The sequence below is a fragment of the Pseudophryne corroboree genome, chromosome 5 (genome assembly GCF_028390025.1).
Source record: "Pseudophryne corroboree isolate aPseCor3 chromosome 5, aPseCor3.hap2, whole genome shotgun sequence".
In the NCBI taxonomy this organism is placed as follows: Eukaryota; Metazoa; Chordata; class Amphibia; order Anura; family Myobatrachidae; genus Pseudophryne; species Pseudophryne corroboree.
In genome coordinates, this window is record NC_086448.1 from 518,532,850 (window position 1) to 518,554,690 (window position 21,841).

General features: G+C 44.6%; 1 protein-coding gene across 2 annotated transcripts in view; it reads left to right on the forward strand.

Moving 5' to 3' along the window:
• Nucleotides 1-21,841, forward strand: part of LY86 (lymphocyte antigen 86) — a 71,494-nt gene that overhangs the window by 20,131 nt on the left and 29,522 nt on the right. Inside the window, exon 2 of one of the 2 annotated variants that reach the window (XM_063923096.1) lies at nt 17,214-17,300. The exons of the other annotated variant lie outside the window; for it this stretch is intronic. Coding sequence (XP_063779166.1) covers nt 17,214-17,300 — 87 coding nt within the window. The remainder of the gene's footprint in view (nt 1-17,213; nt 17,301-21,841) is intronic. 2 annotated transcript variants of the gene reach the window in all.

Sequence of the window (21,841 nt, forward strand, 5' to 3'; positions counted from 1 at the left end):
TCAGGCACATATGAGGAGAATATAGCAGCTGTGGGCTCTGGTTCTGGGGGCTCCTTGCCCCCCAGTGGGACTGTGGCAACGGAGGCACATACTGACCCACCGTGGGCCACTTTTTCCACGCTTCTGCATACGCTAGTTCATAAACTAACACCCCCTATGGGACCCCCAATGCCGGTACAACCGTATGTGGGCACTGCAGCTAACCCGCCGTGGGCGGACGATTTATCTGCTCAATTAAAGAAATTGAACCAGTCCTTGACTACTAAAAAGTCTGACCAACGCTCGCCTAAGTCCAAGAGGTCCTCTAGGCGAGCGCTCGTCTCCTCACAATCCACTGCTGTCACTGACACCTCGTGTGATGAGGACAGCACTTACACTGACCCCACAGGTTCTGACTCAGATACGGCTGATGGGGAGGGTAGTTCACATGTGGATGTTCCTGACCTTTTGGAGGCTATTAAGTTAATTCTGCAGATTACGGATGATCCCGAGCCATCCGTGCTTCCTAAGAAACCAGATAGGTTCAAGCGTCAGAAGGTGGTTAAACAGGTTTTACCTCACTCTGATCACCTAGTGGATATACGTCAGGAACCCTGGGAAAACCCGGGTACGAAGTTTGTGCCTCAAAAGGGGATGCTGGCTCGCTATCCCCTCGCGCCAGAGCTGTCTAAGAATTGGGAAACACCTCCTCCAGTGGACTCACATGTGGCTAGGATGGTGGTTTCCTCAGCTCTACCTGTCACTACCGTCACGTCTCTGAAAGAGCCTACGGATAAACGTGTGGAGGGTTGTCTAAAAGCGATTTACACCCTCACAGGTGCTGCACAAAGGTCTACTATTGCAGCTTCATGGGCTGCTGAGGCTATTGAAGCATGGGCCTTGGAGTTAGAAGCTGAAATCTCCTCTGACCTTGCTAGACAATGCTTGTCATATATTGTCACAGCTTCTCGATATATTAAAGAGGCGGCTTCTGATGCCGGTATCCTGGCAGCCAAGGCCTCTACTACGTCAGTCCTGGCTCGCCGGATATTGTGGCCGAGATCCTGGTCTGTGGATCTGGACTCTAGAAAAACCCTGGAGGTACTCCCTTTCAAGGGAGATATTCTGTTTGGGGAGGACTTAAATAAGATAGTGGCTGACTTGGCTACTGCCAAAACTGCCTGTCTACCTAATACCGCTCCTTCTGTGTCGAAGGCTAAAGGTACGTCCTTTCAACCCTTTCGTCCTTCAGGTAAAGCAAAAGGTCAGGCGTACCATAAGCAGGCCCGCACTTCCAAACCTGGTAAGCCGAAGCCCAAAAGAGCCTGGGCAGCCCATCAGCCAGCTGCCAAGACGATAAGCCTGCCGCAAGATGGGGCGGGCCTCCCCCTGGGGGATCCCAGGGTGGGAAGCCGGCTTCTAGGGTATGCCCAGGAATGGTTGAAGACCACTTCAGATGCCTGGGTACAGGAAGTCGTCACTCGAGGTTACGCCATTGCCTTCAAAAACCGACCCCCTCATCGATTTTTCCAGACAGACGTCCATTTGGACCGGACAAAGGCAAAAACTCTACACTTGGTGGTACAGACCCTCCTGGATACAGGAGTCGTAGTACAGGTGCCTCTTGCTCAGAGGGGCCGGGGGTACTATTCTCCGCTGTTTCTAGTCCCGAAACCGAATGGGTCCTCCCGGCCCATTCTCAACCTCAAGGCATTGAACAGGTTTGTGAAGATTTCCAAGTTCCGTATGGAAACCCTTCGCTCTATAGTTCTGGCCTTGGAACCTGGGGACTACATGGTCTCCTTGGACATACAGGATGCTGACCTGCATATTCCTATAGCAGTGTCACATCAACAATACCTGAGGTTTGCTATTGGCAACATCCATTACCAGTTTCGGGCGTTACCTTTTTGGTTTAACAATGGCTCCGCGAGTCTTCACCAAAGTTATGGCGGTGATGACGGTGGTACTCCACCGTCAAGGGATCAGGATACTGCCGTATCTGGACGACTTGTTAATCCTGGCAAATTCCCCAGATCTTCTCCTGTGTCATCTGGATATGACGGTCCGGTTTCTAAAAGCCCACGGGTGGCTTATCAACTGGAAGAAATCCTCCCTGGTCCCTGCTTAGAGCATGGTGCACCTGGGAGCGCTGTTAGACACTCACAACCAGAGGTTGTTCTTGTCTCAGGAGAAAGTTCTGAAGCTTCAGGACAGGATTCGTTGCTTCCTTTCTCGTCCGCAAGTGTCGATACATTCGGCTATGCAGGTGCTGGGCCTCATGGTGTCCGCATTCGACATGGTGGAGTATGCTCAATTCCATTCTCGCCCCCTCCAGAAGCTGATTCTAGCCAAGTGGGATGGCCTGCCTCACCGGATCAGGTCTCACATGATCTCATTGACTCTGGAGGTCCTTCTGTCGCTGCTCTGGTGGCTCTAGGACCAACAATTGTGCAGGGACCGTCCCTTCTGGATATCCAACTGGGTCCTGTTGACGACCCAGTTGGATAAGAGGTTGGGGCGCGGTGCTGGAGCAGCACTCCTTACAGGGTCGGTGGACCAAGGAGGAATCTCTCCTCACGATCAACATTCTGGAGTTGCGGGCGGTCTTCAATGCGTTGAACCTGGCCCAGCATTTAATTCAGAACCGTCCTGTTCAAGTACAGTTGGACAACGCCACCACAGTGGCTTACATAAATCATCAAGGCGGCACTCGAAGCCGTTTGGCAATGAAGGAAGCCTCACGGATTCTACAGTGGGCAGAATGCCATTTACCGGCAATATCGGCAATATTCATTCTGGGAGTCCTGAATTGGGAAGCGGACTTTCTCAGTCATCAAGACGTGCATGCCGGCAAGTGGGGCCTCCATCCAGAAATGTTTCAACTCCTCGTGGAAAGGTGGGGTCTTCCAGATGTGGATCTGATGGCGTATCGACACAATCACAAGGTTCCTGTCTACGGAGCAAGGACAAGGGATCCTCAAGCGGCATTCGTGGATGCGCTGGCGGTGCCGTGGAGGTTTTGGCTGCCGTACGTGTTCCCTCCGGTGTCACTCCTGCCCAGGGTAATTCGGAAGTTCAAGCAAGAAAAAGGAAATCTGCTTCTCATAGCTCCGGCGTGGCCCAGACGGCACTGGTTCTCAGACCTGCAAGGCCTATTGTCAGAGTGTCCACTTCTACTTCCACAATGCCCAGACCTCCTCGTTCAGGGCCCTTGTGTCTACCAGGACCTAGCCCGGCTATCTTTGACGGCGTGGCTCTTGAAGCTTCCGTCTTGAGGGCTAGGGGTTTTCCTGAAGAGGTCATTAAAACTATGTTGCGGGCCCGGAAACTGGCTTCTGCTCGGATTTACCATAGGGTCTGGCATTCATACATTGTTTGGTGCGCATCTAACAATTATGACGCTTCCAAGTATAGTACAGCCAAACTTTTGGCTTTTCTGGAGCAGGGCCTAGATTTAGGCCTGCGTCTGGCCTCCCTCAAGGTTCATATTTCTGCCATGCCGGTGTGGTTTCAGAGAAAAATTGCGACTTTACCTGATGTTCATACTTTCACTCAGGGTGTGTTGCGTATCCAACCTCCCTATGTCCTGCCTGTGGCTCCTTGGGACTTGTCGTGGTTTTGGAGGCATTGCAGGAGCCCCCATTTAAACCTCTTGGTTCAGCTGACCTTAAGTGGCTTTCCCTTAAGGTGGTGTTCTTGCTGGCTATTGCCTCTGCTAGAAGAGTGTCGGATCTGGGTGCCTTGTCTTGTAGTTCCCCATATCTGATTTTTCACCGTGACCGGGCGGTTCTTAGGACTCGTCCCGAATATTTACCTAAGGTGGTTTCTTCGTTCCACCTTAATCAGGAGATTGTGGTTCCAGCCTTTGTCTCTCCTGATTTGTCTCCCACAGAGCTGTCTTTAGATGTGGTACGGGCTCTCCGTATCTATGTGAAGAGAACTGCTTCTATTCGAAAATCTGATTCTCTCTTTGTTTTGTTTGGATTTCACAAACGTGGCTGGCCTGCTCACAAGCAGACCCTGGCCAGATGGATTAGAATGGTGATTGAACATGCTTATGTGAAGGCTGGCCTGTCAGCTCCTGCTCAAATTACGGCCCATTCTACTCGGTCTGTTGGACCTTCTTGGGCGGCCCACCGTGGTGCGACCCTTGATCAATTGTGCAAGGCGGCCACGTGGTCCTCCGGGAACATGTTCATAAGGTTCTATGCCTTCGATACTGCCGCTTCCCAGGATGCTTCCTTTGGACGCCGGGTTCTTGTGCCCGCTACAGTGCATCCTCTCCCATAAGGAACTGCTTTAGGACATCCCCATTGTCCAGACTTGTGGAGCCCAGTGTACCCCGCAGCAGAAAACGAGTTTTATGGTAAGAACTTACCTTTGTTAAAACTCTTTCTGCGAGGTACACTGGGCTCCACAAGGCGCCCACCCTGACGCACTTAGCTTCTTTGGGTTGATATGACATTAGCCACTGACACTTCTCTTGTCATGAGAGTGAGGTATATGTGGCTACTAACCGTTGTCGTCTCTTTTCCTGCTACTGCATTGGGCTGGTTAACTAAAACTGAGCTCCTGTGCTGGGAGGTGGGGTGATATAGGAGGCGGCGCTGTGCATTCTGGGAACAGTCAAAGCTTTGAGTCTGTTGGTGCCTCGGATCAAGATCCTACTCTACACCCCATTGTCCAGACTTGTGGAGCCCAGTGTACCTCGCAGAAAGAGTTTTAACAAAGGTAAGTTCTTACCATAAAACTCGTTTTTATGTTGAATATGGTAGAATACAGGAAACCAATGGAGGGACTGACAAAGTGGGTCTGCAGACGATGAATGTCTAACGAGGAATGTTAGCCTCGCAGCTGCATTCAGAATGGATTGTAATGGTGAGAGTCTCTTCTTAGTGAGACCAGTAAGTAGACTATTGCAATAATCAATGCGGGAGATAACGAGAGCATGGATTAGAGTTTTTGCAGTGTTTTCTGTAAAGTATGGTCATATCTGGATATGTTTCTTAGATACATGTAACATGATTTTGAGACAGATTGAATGTGGGGAGCAAAGGACAATTCTGAGTCAAGTATAACACCTAGGAAGGGAGCTTGTCGTGTAGGGTTGATTGTAGAGTTCTCAACAGTGATAGAAATATCAGGTTGGTAACTGCTATTGGCCGGTGGAAATATAATTATCTCTGTTTTGGAAATATTAAGTTTGAGGTGGCGAGATGACATCCAAGATGAAACAGCATAGAGGCATTCAGTGACCCGGCCCAATACAGATAGAGACAAATCAGGGGAGGATAGGTAGATTTGAGTATCATCTGCGTACAGATGATATTGAAATCCAAAAGAGCTGATTAGTTTCCCAAGAGATGTGGTATAGATTGAGAAAAGCAGAGAACCTAAGACTGAGCCCTGCGGTACTCCAACTGAAAGAGGTAGCGAAAAGGAATTGATTAAAGCTTTTTAGGGGAAAACATTGTAAAACAGTACATCTCCTTATAATCACTTATGGGACTCCTGAGTAAAGAAGTTATAGAAATAATATAACAACAAGGGCCTGAGTTGCATGCAATGCCAATAGTCATGCAACTGGTCAATGTTTCTCAACTGCATCTAAGTTGCTAAAAAGTTGCACAGCGCGTGCTTCCCACTGTGTGTACACACAGAGGGCCTAATCCATATTTGTACACATACCAGATGGTTCGCAATTGCAAATAAGACACATGGGGTGGAATTCAATTATTTGAAAAGTCTGTTGGGTGTCTATTTTTCCTGTCTATTAGATAGGAAAAAACAGACACCCAAATTACTCTTCGAAGAATTGAATAGTATCAGAAATCCATTGAAAATGTGCTAGATGTTCCTGGGCCCTGACTGGGAGGTGGTTGTTCAAACACAGGATGATAATTGTCAAAGTCGAAAAATATCATAATGCATATGTCTTGTACTAACCCCATGCACATGCCCGCTGCTCGTGCACTCAGTCCGCCGTACGTGCACATATCCGCAAGTTGCGTAAGATCGCTCCGGCGATCGTGCGCATGATATGGGTATTTACGGCGGAGTTTGTGAGCGTGTAGCGTGCTATTAGCACATAGCATATTTAACCCAAATAGTGCATTTTGTAGATATAGTTCCCCTAGACCATGACAGCGAGTATTATTAGTTTAAACAGTTCCTGGACAGAGAGATTCGCCTTTGCATGATAGGAAGGGTCAGATAAAGGTTGGAAGGTGATGTCTAGTATCCAGCTGTAGGGTATTTTGAGGGTAACATTCCAGTGTTAGTTAGAGAAAGATTGCTTGCTCCTGCGTATAGTTATGTGCAAAAGTAGATTATGAACATTAACTGTATTTACTGTAAATTATATATGCGGCAGGAATCCAAAGGATACCACCCACAAGAGCAGTTGAGAATGACATCGCCCACCTTTTCAAATCCACCTATGACCTTTGCTGTAATGTGGAGACATATCTCTGTGTCCAATGAACAATGAGATTACAGTGATCATTGTATTGTGTATGCATGTTGTGTATATAAGGACCATTGTTGCCTGGCCGGTCTGATGACTCTAAACGTTATCTGCATGACAAGCGGAGGACCGAGTTTGGGTTGCTCTTGCGAATATTCTCTCGTACGTACATTCTCTGTAGCCATTATTCTGTTTAGATTTACCTGTTAGTCTGTAGTGTATAACTTGTATTGTTTTACCTTTTGGAATCAATCCACGGAGGCCTTAGAACCCTGTGGTTTAAACTACAAACGGTGTTGTGTTTTCACTTTCCTGCCTGGGCCTTTAGAGTAGATATTTCTGTATAAAGTGTATAAGCATTGTTAAGGCGTATGCACTGCGGATACTTTGTATCGCCAGCGCTACTTAAGGTTTAAAGGTATTAACATCGTTACAGTACATTGCTGCCAAAGGTTTAAAGTATAAGCATATCATTACATTGTATCATTAACAAGGTTTAAAGGTTATCAACTGTGTGTGTGCCCGCTGTGTGTACTCCGTACACTCAGCGCAGCGTGTGTACGCCAAGTGCGTACCACGTGCAGGACTCTGTACGCAAATAGCGTACAAAGTGCGTAGCACGTGCACGTGGTCTAGCAGCCATAGCGGCTCAACGGTAATAGTGTACAAAGGGGTATAGCTTTGCGGTCTAAGATAATACCGACATTATCAATTGAGGGCTCGTCCGGTTCTTTCTCATACCCGCAGCCTAGCAGAGTTTTCGCAGACTTTATCTATCAGCAAAGGGCGGAGTATCCCCTGTAGCCTTTTCATGGTCGGGGATATAATAAGTGCTGATTAGATAAGCGTCTGCCCTGCATGGTTTGAAGGGATGCTGGAGGGATCCGTAAGGTAAGAACGCAAAAGCTATTTTTCTTTTTAAAATCTGTAAATTTCTGTTTTGGCGCCAAATGCGCACGCATCACACGCACACACCTGTATTTTGTACTAAGCATATCTGCTCACACTGTTGCCGTAATTAGCGATTACTAGATTTATTTTGACCTGTACTGGAAAATGTGTTGCTATTTAGTTAACATATAGAGTTAATATTTAAGGGAGTAAGTGTAAGACGCACACGCAGCCTGACCTAGTTGTAAAGGTTTATACAGTAGAAACTGTGTGTGTGTTAAGTAAGTGATTATAGTTAAATATCGCTTACATTTATAGAAGTGTGGGATTTGTAGTACTGCGGACGTACGGCCTGTGTACACGTGTCTTGGACAGCGTTCGGGACTGCGTACGCAACGTAAAGGCCTACACATGTGGCGTGTTTACGCAACGTGCGTACAGATACGCCCACTTAATACAAATCACACAATAGCATTGTTTCAGATTAGGCGAGACGGTAGCCACGCGATAATAGCACAAATTTGTTCAGTTTCCAATATTTAGTTTAAAAGAAAACTTCTCTTACTGTGTCACCTCTGGGACTAGGCTGTTTTATCTGAATGAAAGTTAATTTTCTGTACAGAAAAATCAAAGTGTATATGAGTGAACGAGCGTGAGTGTGCAAATAAAGGTTTTGTGAACCCAGAATTCGGGATCCCGTAGGAGACCACATCAGGTGAGTGGACACTTGGTGGCGTGGGAGTGGCTTTCTCACGTTAACATTGATTAAGGTATAAAGGAGCAATTAGTATAACAGCAGACCAAGAGGTCAGCGAAGTCAGAAATCCGCTGACTAAGTCAAGCAAAGCTCTGAATACCGTGGCCTGAAAAAGGTCAGCGGTATGAGCGCAGCCCCGGGAGTTTGCGTAGTACCCATATAGGCCCGTTCAGATACGCTCCGGCTGAGGTTTCGCAGCCTGAAAAGCGATTCCATTGGTCGTATAGCGGATAAGTAACAGTTACTTATACGCCGTGCGATTGTACCGCGCGTTAGTTTGTGCAATAGTTAGTTCAACTTGATACCCATTACGCCATTTGAGTAAAATCGCGGGATCATAGACGCTAATTGTACATGCAACGTGATTTGTGTAACAGTTTTTTATTTTAAGGGAGTTTCGCTGGTCACTCAGGAAATCTCCAACGACTGATATTTACTGGGAAGGGTAAGTCACTCCCACACACTCTCAGTAAATAGAGGTTACGCAGGGCCCTAGGTTGGGTACGACCAGCGCTGAGGACAGTGTGTAGGTGTATTGGCCAACGTGGGCGTGAGTGGGTGAGAGCGCTCGGAGAACTTTCACCGTCGCCTTAACCTCTGAGTAATTTGGTTTTTGTAGGAATTAGCTGAGAAGGCAATACCTGCAAAGAATGGGGGCCAGTTGCTCAAGTAAGAGACAATCAACCAGGGTTCAGGTTGATATTCCGTGGCCCAAAGGGTCGGCGAGGTACATAATGTGTGAGAAATATGGATCACACGCAGAGGTCTTATGCAATGAATGGGAACGTATGACTGTGGAAGATAGGGAACCGTTCCCTAAGGTAGGCAGTTTTAGTCCTGAGGTGTTGCAAAATTTAAGGAGAAGGATATGTCTGATAAAATCCGGAAAACAAAGGATTAGACATTATGATTGTTTACAGTTATGGCAACAGGAGGGTGATATACAACGGGGATTAGCTCAAGCAGCTGGTTCCAACCCTAGCAGGAAACTGATAGCAACTGCACCACCACCGTACATTACAGGAGAGAAAGTGGCTACAGAGAATGGCGTACTAATATATGATAAGAGTGAACTTAATAAATGTATTAATACTAACCCGTGCAAGTTGTATCCCATCTTAAACTTCCCTCAGGACTGCGACCAAGAAGATGAGCCCTCCACGATATCGGCACTCTCTCTAGCAGCCACCATACAAGACACACAAGTGGGCACGGCCCAACCAGTAAGAGCAGTAGCAAAGGCCCCTAGCGGAGGGACAGGTGAGGTCGTGTCCACAGGTAAGTACGGTACAGTACATTATGCAGAGACAATTGCACCTCACATTGTAGAAGCAACCCAGAATGATGTAATTGAACTGAATCCTGTCAGGGTGATCGCAGTCCCCCATGGGAAGACTGACGCTCTGGGAATCACTCCCGTCAGGAACATTGCTATGCATTGCCCCTGGTCCCGGACAGAATTGAGGACAATTATGTCTGAATTTCCTGATCCCAGGAAAGATCTAGCCGCATGTCAGAGGTTTATTAGAGAACTAGGTAACGCCACCGAACCCAATAACAAAAATTGGCGGACAGTGCTATGGGCATGCTTGCCCTCTAATATTGACCCTGTGAAGTTCATTGCTGACTGTAAATTAGATGCAGAGGTACCTCTCACTGATGAATACAATCAGGAGAACGTAAAACAGATCAATCTGCAGTTAGGAGTATATTTCCCAACTGTTGTCAAGTGGAATAATATCTTCTCCATTAGACAAAAAAGAAGGTGAAACGGCTTCTGACTATTTCCATCGAGCACTGCAGGAAATGGCTAGATACACAGGGGTCGCGGACATTAAGGAAAATGTGCATCATAGGGAGGTAGCGGTGTCCGTATTAATGGACGGTTTAAAAGAAACGTTGAGAACAAGGGTACAAACCACTCAACCTAGCTGGAGAGGTATCTCAGTGGCTGCATTAAGAGAGTCCGCTATTGAGCATGATCGGAACATCATTAAGCGGAGGGAGTCACAGGGGGATAAGCTGATGACAGTAAGTATAAAAGCCCTGACAACGAAGCCACAAACCCCAGACCCCTGATGGTAAGTTGTATGTGGTAAAATGTTATAAATGTCAGAAGGAAGGACATTACGCACGTAACTGTAATTTTAAAGACCCACATAAGGTATATCGACCCCCTAGACCAGAACATGACTCACAGTATGACACACGTAATTGGGATCAGGGATAACATATGAAAAATTTTGGGCCGCACCTGTAGTCTGCAGCCAGTGAAGTTAATTGCTAGCCTTGGAAGTGAACCTGAGGTCACAGTTGATGTAGTTGGTAGATCATTCCTTGTAGATACAGGGGTGGCCAGGTAAAATCGGTAATTTATCTTTAAAAATGTTTCCTATTCATCTCTGACGTTCACCGACAGAACTACAGCTCAAACGTCACATGTCTACTCGGTCTTTTCAGAGGTCTGCCCAGCCCCAGTATATCTCACCAGCATCATTGTGCCTGGCCATGCACAGAGGGTGGAGAGTGGAAATACTGGTGGAGGAAGACTGTGCAGAGATACCGATAGACATGATGGTGTGACAGCCTGATGGTGAACGCAAATCTGACAAATTTTCTTTTTATCACTCTCTCTTTTTGTTTTTTTCATGTTCTACGGATGGTTTATTTCACACAACAGTTAGACACATGGTAATGCAAGATTTATGTTCCCTACAGAAAAGTCGCTGACTCGGTAGAGGAAATCATATCACTGGAGTGTCTGTTCCGGGAAGGTTGAGACGGCACCTGAGCACTGAGAACAATAAGACCAGAAGCGGTTGTCGCACCAGTTTTTCTTTTTCCCTTTTATTATTTTCTCCACCTCCCATCACCCTCCTTTCCTCCCCCTTCTCATTCTTTTCCTCTTCCCTTAACAAGATGGACTTACCCCAAGAGACTGCATTCCGGGTTTTCCTGTTGACCCTGTTGTTGACCAGAGCAGTCTGTTTCGGTGAGAGTACCAGAGAGGTCGAGAAAGGATCTGGAATGGGTTCTGATGGGAAGGACGGATTTGTAGAATTCCAAGAGCAACACATCCAACGAGCAAAGGCGAGTATCAGAAAATGATCTAGTAGTCAAGAAACTAGGAGGTACTGTGAAGGGTTATTGGCTGAGGAAAATTGTATCTGTAGAAATTGTGAAAACATAGTTGAGGACGGGTGCATCCAGAGATGTCAGTCCAGCCTTAATATCAACATGGACCGTTATCCATTGAGTGACTATCACTCATTAGTGGGTAAGGTTTTAAACCAAACAGAATGCTGGGTGTGCTCACAAGTACCTCAAGGTCAGAGCAAGTCAGGACTAGTACCGTATCCCTTAACAATAAATGAGGTACTTGAATTAAGGGGTGGGAGACCGGTGGACAAGAAATTTAATATTTCTAGGCCCCCGAGTTTGAAGCTCCACCAATATCATTTGGATAGATCCTTAGTATGTTTCAACATTTCCAATCCCCGATAGCCGGGAAATTGGGAAGTGACATGGAATAACCAAACCATGGCATTTTCACACAGAGCTGACAGAATGCCCGTAGACTCAGAACTTATACGCCAAATAGCCGATGGTGGGAGGTATTTTCGGTACAGGTATACTCTAGGAAGTAGGACCATGCGGGTTGGAGAAGTATCACCAGGGTACTGTGCGCATATCATACAGCCTGATACGTGTACTGAACAGATGAGAGAGTTAGGGGTAGGATTTTTCACCTGGAAGGTTTGCAATATGGTAATGTCATATTCTGTCCCATATGTTCTCCCCGATGATGCATATTTCATATGCGGGAGGAAGGCGTATAAGTGGCTTGCCCCAAACTCAGAAGGATTGTGTTACATTGGAAGAGTGTTGCCAGAAGTAATGACCATAACCCATAACAAGATGAAAGACGTTCACCGCAATGCTCAAGCTCCTTACACTCACACTCATTATGAACACATTGTTAAGAGACACCTTGTAGATAGGACAGAGCACGCAGCCTCTGATTTGATCCACGAATCCACCGGGATTCAATTCCTACTCGCGTTAGATATCACCCGTACCGCCAGAGGAATTATACATTTTAGGTATATTCATGCGCTAGCGAACCTGATAGATAATATCACCGAGATGTATAATGACACCTTCAGGTATACTGGGAGGGAATTGCAAGCTTACAAAACGGAACTGATCCAGCACAGGATGGTTCTCAATTACATCACAGCGGTGACAGGCGGGTACTGTGTCACCCTAGCAACTCAGTATGGTGTGAAGTGCTGCACGTACATTACAAACAGCACTGATGACCCAACCGAGGTCATAGATCAATAGATGGACGATATCTTGCAGTTGAAATGGGAGTTCCGAAGGAGACACAACCTTACCCTTACGGCTGTGAGTAATGAACTGACCGGCTGGGTCTCATGGTTGAACCCACGCAATTGGTTCTCAGGTTTAGGAGAATGGGCTCAAAATGTTATCGTGAGTGTAGGAAAGTTTCTCCTTTGTATCCTGGGAGTTGTCATAATGATTGGTTTGATATTTAGGTGTATTCGAGTTTTAATGCGGCGCAAGCGCAGTACCAAAGTGATGAGTTTGAGGAGCGGGGACATTGTTACACAAACTGATTTAATTTATGACCCATCAATTGAGACAATGTTGTGATAAAACGTGATTCCACGGTCCGTTTCTTTCACCCGTTTCTCCTTTGTTTTTCTCCCAAGCAAAAATTCATCCATTCGGAAGAAGACTTTGATGAACATGCTACAAACTTTGATGGACATTCTACAGACTTTGATGGACACTCAAAAGACTTTAATGGACACTCTAAAGACTTTAATGGACACTTGAAAGACTTTGATTACCACCCACAGCAAGGATACACCCATCCGGACAAGACTTCAACCCACACCCAAGGACGATTGCACACATTATTATGTGAATGCATTTGTGATATGTTTCTTATCTTCATCTCTACAACCTTCAGGTAGTATCACACATAGTCGACAGGTGATATCCACATATTAGCATTCACATATGTTCCCCCTCCATGTATCATCAACTAAATGTGCACCCCATTTGTTGGAACAAGAAGCCGAAAAGAGCTCGGTAGTATTTGTTGGCCCACTTACAGACCCTTAATACGGGATAAGAAGGATTTAATGTATACTTCGCAATACCTCGAAGCTTATCTAGAACATGTACGGCACGATGATACATGCCCCTCAGACATGAATTTCATACATACATGCTTTTACTATCCCACTAGGTCATACATTTCCCGCCTACTCCTCTCCTCCTACCACCCAATCATTTATAGATATTGTAGTGTATATTTTTCTGTTTAAATGTTCAGATAGTGGCAGTTATTGTTGACTGCCAAAGGGTGGACTGTCAATGTCGAAAAATATCATAATGTATATGTCTTGTACTAACCCCATGCACATGCCCGCTGCTCGTGCACTCAGTCCGCCGTACGTGCACATATCCGCAAGTTGCGTAAGATCGCTCCGGTGATCGTGCGCATGATATGGGTATTCACGGTGGAGTTTGTGAGCGTGTAGCGTGTTATTAGCACATAGCATATTTAACCCAAATAGTGCATTTCGTAGATATGGTTCCCCTAGACCATGACAGTGAGTATTATTAGTTTAAACAGTTCCTGGACAGAGAGATTCGCCTTTGCATGATAGGAAGGGTCAGATAAAGGTTGGAAGGTGATGTCTAGTATCCAGCTGTAGGGTATTTTGAGGGTAACATTCCGGTGTTAGTTAGAGAAAGATTGCTTGCTCCTGCGTATAGTTATGTGCAAAAGTAGATTATGAACATTAACTGTATTTACTGTAAATTACATATGCGGCGGGAATGCAAAGGATACCACCCACAAGAGCAGTTGAGAATGACATCGCCCACCTTTTCAAATCCACCTATGACCTTTGCTGTAATGTGGAGACATATCTCTGTGTACAATGAACAATGAGATTACAGTGACCATTGTATTGTGTATGCATGTTGTGTATATAAGGACCATTGTTGCCTGGCCGGTCTGATGACTCTAAACGCTATCTGCATGACAAGCGGAGGACCAAGTTCGGGTTGCGCTTGCGAATATTCTCACGTACGTACATTCTCTGTAGCCATTATTCTGTTTAGATTTACCTGTTAGTCTGTAGTGTATAACTTGTATTGTTTTACCTTTTGGAATCAATCCACGGAGGCCTTAGAACCCTGTGGTTTAAACTACAAACGGTGTTGTGTTTTCACTTTCCTGCCTGGGCCTTTAGAGTAGATTTTTCTGTATAAAGTGTATAAGCATTGTTAAGGTGTATGCACTGCGGATACTTTGTATCACCAGTGCTACTTAAGGTTTTAAGGTATTAACATTGTTACAGTACATTGCTGCCAAAGGTTTAAAGTATAAGCATATCATTACATTGTATCGTTAACAAGGTTTAAAGGTTATCAACTGTGTGTGCGCCCGCTGTGTGTACTCAGTACATTCAGCGCAGCGTGTGTACGCCAAGTGCGTACCTCGTGCAGGACTCTGTACGCAAATAGCGTACAAAGTGCGTAGCACGTGCACGTGGTCTAGCAGCCATAGCGGCTCAACGGTAATAGTGTACAAAGGGGTATAGCTTTGCGGTCTAAAATAATACCGACATTATCATAATCCATTATGATGGGATTATGTGAGTGTCATGTGTGTGCAGTGTCGGGCTGGGGCATGAAGGGCCCACCGGGGGAATGCAGTGATAGAGGCCCATACTTAAGGGTGTGGCCAGCCTACAAAGGGGGTGTGGCCAGCCTCCACAGAGGCTTGAAATACACAATAGTCTAGTGCAGTGTAATGCAAAATATCTACCATGTATAGAACAAGTGCACAGTCTGGAACCTGATCCCTAGAGGAAGGAGTGGGCACTCAGGCAGTGGGGCCTACCGGTGGTTTCCCTGGTACCCCTGTGGGCCAGTCCGACCCTGTGTGTATGTCGTAGAACTGACTTCGGACTCAGCTGCTTAATCACTCACATTGGAGGCCATATTCTGCTGGAGAGACAAGAATGGGGAGGGTAAAACTGCTGGTATGGATGCACTAAGCAGTAATTATGCATGTGAAATGCTCAAAGTTTGTGTCTCAGTCCTTACACATTCTGATACACCCTTATACACAAAGGGAAGGCCTAATATTAGCATTAGCATAAAGTCATAGACGCAACTACGGCAAAAGATGCTAAAGCAGCTGCAGGAGCATGTGACACTGAATCAGCCCCCAAATGTCAGTAGAAATTATTTGTCCTGACCTGGTTTTGCAGGTGCACAGACCAGGGGCATAATGAGGTTTTTTAGTCAGGGGGATCAAAGAGTAAAAGTAGGCGTTAACAGGGGGAATTGCCAGCCCCACCATATAGGTGACAAAAATGCACAAAAAAGACCTACAGTAGTTATGGACACAAAGTACTTATTTGATATTAAATTACAGAACCTAAGTAGCTATACAAAAAAATATGCCAGCATATCAGAATACATAACACTAATAAAGCAGTAAATTAAGAGAGAATGAAAGATAGATTGTGAATGTGGGCAGGACAGTCCTGTTGTTTCTGGGGCTGTTCCATCCACGGGCAGCAATCCACTGCTCTGCATAGCATGGCATATATACAATAAAGGGACAGTTTCTGGGGGCAGCTCAGCATCTTCACCATAACAACCCTTTTCAGGCACATAAACCTTACTTAAGGGTTTTCTTCATCACAAATGATTGGAGGTATGCAGTACATAGTCAACCTGTGGCCATATATACTATTACATGGTCAGCCCACCCCCGATCTCCTAGCATATCTCTTCTCACTCCTTTTACCCAGCAGTGAGAATTGCTTATTAAAGTAGTTTTCAACACTGCTCCAGAACCTCAGCAGCAGTTTTATTTAACTGTCCATTCACAAACAAACCAAGCTATTTATCTGTGCCAGCACCCCTCCCTATGCTGGCACCAAGGGTAAGCGCCCTACTTGCCTTGGGGGTTGGCACTGAGAAGCAGGAAGAAGGAGCAGCAGAGTCTACTGGATTAAGTAGGGACTGCTGGAAAGAAGAATTTTGATTTCCTGCTTTTGAAAACCACATCATCCCAGCTCCTGGCAATTGATTAAAAGATATCCCCCCCTGAATCTGCCACCATAGAGTGCACCAACCAGGTCCAGCTGTTGCGTGTGTATGAGAAGGAGGGAGCATAGCACCACCAGATAGGAGGTAGGAGCCATGCTCTGTAGCTGCTTGACTTCTACCTCTAAAGTAAGATAAGGAGCTGAATTTTGTATCCAGGCAGGCATGTACAGTATGGGTAAAAGTAAATACAGGTTGAGTATCCCTTATCCAAGATTCAAAATCCCCTATTTGTGGGTCCCCTATTGAGATAATGACATATATATATATATATATATATATATATATACACATAATATATATGTGTGTGTGTAATTTTCTCAGTAGGGGAACCAAAAATTTGTTATTTTGAATTCTGGATAAGGGATACTCAACCTGTAATACCATATTCAAACACTTAACTTGTGAGCTATCAGTAGTAGTGTGATTTATATGTCATTCAGCTACATCTGCTGTATTAAAAAAGCACACTTCTTAGCATGTCATACCCAGGACTTGAACTCTCAACCTCATACATCGTAGTCAGACACCTGACACATGCAGCAGTTTCCTCCTACACGGGAGGTCTGGTAATTCTAACTATATATAGCTAGGTGTAATAGATTAAACCATTGCAGCTAAGCAGATATATGTAGTGTACAGCCACATATCCAAAGCCCTGCAACCACGCACTACATAGATCTGCTTAGCTGCAATGGTTTTATACTGACAATTACAACATCATGAAAAAGGTGGTGATTATAGAAAAATATCCAATTATTATTCTGAGGATAGACTAAACAACAATTTTCAAAGTCATAATGAGACACGGTAGCATATTTCATTCTGTTTGCCTTGATAAACTATACATAGCATGATAACTACATGTACTGCTTTTACTCTTTAGGTATTGTACTGCTATTTAATTATGTTGGTTAATCCAGCTATTGTGCATTTTCACTACAGACCCTCTTCAAGACGGAGGATTCAGTTTTACTCCTTGTTCCAGAATTTTACCAAAATATCAGATTATGAGAATTGGAATTGTGTTAAGTAAGTATGTACATTGTTTTCACATACAAACTGTACATCTGACTCTCCATAGAAAGATAACGCAGATGGGCCATAAAATAATTTAACTTCAAAACACATAATTATCATTCAAATGTTGGTACACACAAAAATAAACAAATCGCCTTTCAGTAAAAATTGTAAAATCGAAAGTAAATGGAAAAAACTCCAAGGAGGAATGTAGTAGCCTATGAAGTTTACGGCAAATAAATGATTATTTTGTATTCAGAATTGTTTTATGTAAAACCCAGCAATTTAAAGGGTGAAAACACATCCTGCCAGCACTGTGTGCCAGGTGTAAAAGCCATGCATCGCTGGCGGTTTGGGCGTTATGATGTGTTTAAAGAATAAAAAATAAAACAAACTGTAGCCCCTCTTCTTCTTCTCTACTACACCAACGCTATTCAGCATCAAGCCTGGTTCTCGATCAGGTGTAGAAACATGCAGCCCTCTTTACCAGAGGTAATAGCCCTAGTGCAGAATAACAATCTGGTACCCATGGGCAATTATAAAAAAACATGTTGCCCTTTATAAATGTACTAATGTTACCTGTGCTTTCAGTCCAGCAGCAAAGGTCACCCAGTCTCAAATTCAGAAATACACAATGGGAAGGCCACACTCCTTCAGTGTGGAATCCAACTGGCTTCCTCAATGCTGAAAATGTAAAAGAAGGAAAAAAATCCAAACAATCGTGTAATTATTTGATACTCTCGAGCAGGGCCGACTGCCCATCTTGCACTTCCGACAAATGCCAGAAGAGCTGATGGTCTGGTGGGCCAGGCCGGTTACACAGAGAGCCGGGAAAGCAACGCGCAGCACAGCTTCCAGCTCTCTGTTTGACTCTCCCCCCTGCACAAAGTGCCCGTTTCTAAGAAATATGGGGGCATGCCGTGAGTCCACACCCACCTGACTCGCGGTACGCCCCCATGAGCAGTGTCCACAAACCCCTTTTATGTTGTGTGCCATCTTTCACGAGTGCTTGCACACAAATGCCAGGGCCGGAAAGTGTCCCCAGTCCGTCGCTGCTCCAGAGTGTGTCTGCTGCTAATTTTATGCTCACCTAGAAAAGGTGGATAATGGACCTTGAAAAGTATCTTTTTATATTGGGCAGTACGGATGGTGTAATGGTTAGCATTACTGCCTAATAGCACTGATGTCATGTGTTCGATTCCTACCATGGCCCTAACTGTGCGGAGTTTGTATATTCTCCCCGTACTTCTGTGGGTTTCCTCCGGGTACTCCGGTTTCCTCCCACAATCCAAAAATATACTGATAGGTTAATTGGCTCCCAACAAAATTAACCCTAGTGAATGTGTCAGTGTGTACATGTGGTAGGGAATTTAGATTGTAAGCTCCACTGGGGCAGGGACTTATGTGAATGTGCAAAATATTCTCTGTAAAGCGCTGCGGAATATGTGTGCGCTATATAAATAATTGGTAATAAATAAATAATAATAATATTCACTTCAGTAGTGTCAAATTCTTATGGGTACAGTATGTGAAATATATTTTCTCCTCATAAATAAAAAGAAAATACTAAATTCATGGAGTAGTGTTATAACATATTCCAAATAAATGGAAAATAAATTATGTTCACCCTATATATAAGGTGGGCAGACATACTGTATAGAGAAATTTTTGTTTTTCAAAATAAATACTGGACCGCCAAAATATAACTCAGCACAACATAAAAACATATCAAATATATTAATTAACCAAGCAATGGTGAGAGGTCCAGTATCCATCACTGACGCGTTTCCGATATCAATCCTTCATCAAGGAGTGGGGAATTTAAAGTGGGATCCCTTACGTACATAATAAGGAGGTCATATGGCCCATTGGGATTTTGTTTTACCCACCCACCACATAGAAATATGTATCCAATAGCAATACAAATCATGCAACAATGTAACCATCATTCATTGTATACATATACAAAACTAATCAAATAGAAAAATACAATAATAAAGCTGATTGGTTGCTTTGAGCAATTTCTCCACTTTATCTCTCTCTAAAGCATGATACAGTGCATCTCCCCCAAGTATTCCCATCAACGCAATTGATAAGTTACTACATTTTGGCAATGACGGTTCATTTTTTTTTTTTTTTTTACATTAAGTGGCTAATTTATCAGTGAGTGATAAAACTCATTGTGGATGATAAAACTAGCTGCATATGATAAATGGAGCTCCAGCCAATCAGCTCCAGTCGTGTGTTCAGCACCTACAGATGAAGCCACGCTAGTCGTCGCTCCATCTGTGCCTGGGTGTGACTAATGGCTAGGGTGTCTCCATTCGGGTGGGTGCATGCGCCCATGACAGAGGCATGCCCCAGTCACTAGAATGGGAGAGCGCATCCGCCAGGGGCGCAAGCGCCTCCGTGACGGAGACGCGCCCTATTCACTAGAATGGGAGAGCGTCTCTGTGCACTCCCAGCGTGGCTGGGCGGATGGATCACCTAGTCATGCCGGGAGTGCAGGCCTGAGATGGAGCCGCACTGGATAAGTGCGTCTCCATCTGTAACTGTCATGTGTTTAATAAATGACAGTTGGGAGCTGAGCGGCTGGAGTGTCATTTATCAAACGCAACAAGTTTATCATTCACAGCGGGTTTTACATGTTGATAAATGGGCCCCTTAGTTTTTAAATTACAGTTCCACACCACTCAACTAGGATAGATGAACAGCATATACTGAGATAGCATTGTTGCAATTCTTGCTACTGTATACTAAATGATATAACTATGCAGGTTCAACATTCAAAGAAGGTAGCACTAAGAAGGAATCCTATTAATTTACAAATACCAAAGCTGCTCAGAAACCACTTAGAGAACTATTGAATTTATTAAATAATCTGAATTCCACAATATTATTATTATTATTATTATTATTATTATTATTATTCTTTATTTATAAGACACTGCAAAATTCTGCAGCACCATACAAAGCAAAATACAAAACTGGGTAAGACAGAGTAAACATACATAATATACATAATAATAATAATAATAATAATAACAACAACAACAACAACAACAACAACAACAACAACAACAACACATATTTACAGATGTGGGCATATAACTAATATATAACATTAGACTGAGGTAATGGATCAAGGGGTGGACAGGAATAACACTAGAAGGGATGGACTTGATTGCAAGATTGCAATAGCTTACATTCTAAAGCAGTGTTTCCCAACGTCGGTCCTCAAGCACACTAACAGTCCAAGTACTAAGGGTAACCATACTTGAGCACAGGTGATTTAATTATTGTAGTACCTCAGTTATTTTGATTTAACTATCTGTACTCAAGCATAGATGTCCCTAAAACCTGGTCTGTAAGTGTATTTTGAGGACTGCGGTTAGGAAACACTGTTCTAATGGAATATAGGAATGCTAATAGGTGGTTTGGCAGTAAAACCTGTGATGTTTATGCCTTAGAATGGGATCGGTATGGGACCCTGGCCTACGGGATGCCGGCTGTCACTATACCATCAGCGGCATCCAGTCTGCTAGAATGCTGGGGCGAGCGCATCAAGGCCCCATCGAGGCCCCTTGTGGGCTTGCTGCGCTCGCCACGCTGTGGACACCCACAGAGGGAGAATCACCTACCTTGCCGGTTTTCCATTGTTACAGTATATATCTTGTTTCAGAGCTAAATATACAATTCAGTCGAAATTCCTATTATTATAGCTATGTTTTCACTTAATTGATATAGGGGTCTATTTACTAAGCCTTGGATGGAGATAAAGTGGACGGAGATAAAGTACCAGCCAATCAAAAAGTTAGAAGCTGGTACTTTATCCCCGTCCACTTTATCTCCATCCAAGGCTTAGTAAATAGATGCCATAGCTTTTAATCCATCAGGGCAATTTGAGAAAATTATACCTGTTGTTATGCTCCTTCATTGACTAAATCATGTTATGAATACTTTACTAGCTCCTGAGCAGTGTTATTATTGCTATGGTAAGGAATCAGATTTAAAAGTGTGTTATATTGTGAAATGAAGACGGAGGGCTGAGAGATTCAGCCAGATGAGTATTAAATCCAGAGGCTGTCAGGCACCGTGGTGTAGGCATTAACATAGTTAGCTATGGGGCCATTGGATTTGCGTGGCATAGGGTGCCATCAATGGTGTTGCGACACCTGTGGGGGATGGCGTGTATCAAGTTAAAACTTATATGATATCCCTTTTACACCGCCAGCATATAACATGGGTTATTGTACATAAATGTGCATAACCCGTGTTGCTGGTTGGTGTAAAAGGGTCGAGTTGGAATAATCTGGGTCGAGTGACCCGGTATTCCAACTCGGGTAGTTTGCAGGGTTAAACACGGGTTCAACCAGGCAAACTGTGCAGTGTAAACGGGATGCGACCCGGCTTCCCATTCACATTGCCCCTGCTACGTCACCACCAACTTCACCAACCCGGCAATGGGGGTCATTGCTTTGTCACAGCCGTGCGATCAGGTCAGAACTGCGCATGCGCTGTGGCCGCATTGCGCAGTCACATAATTGCGGGCA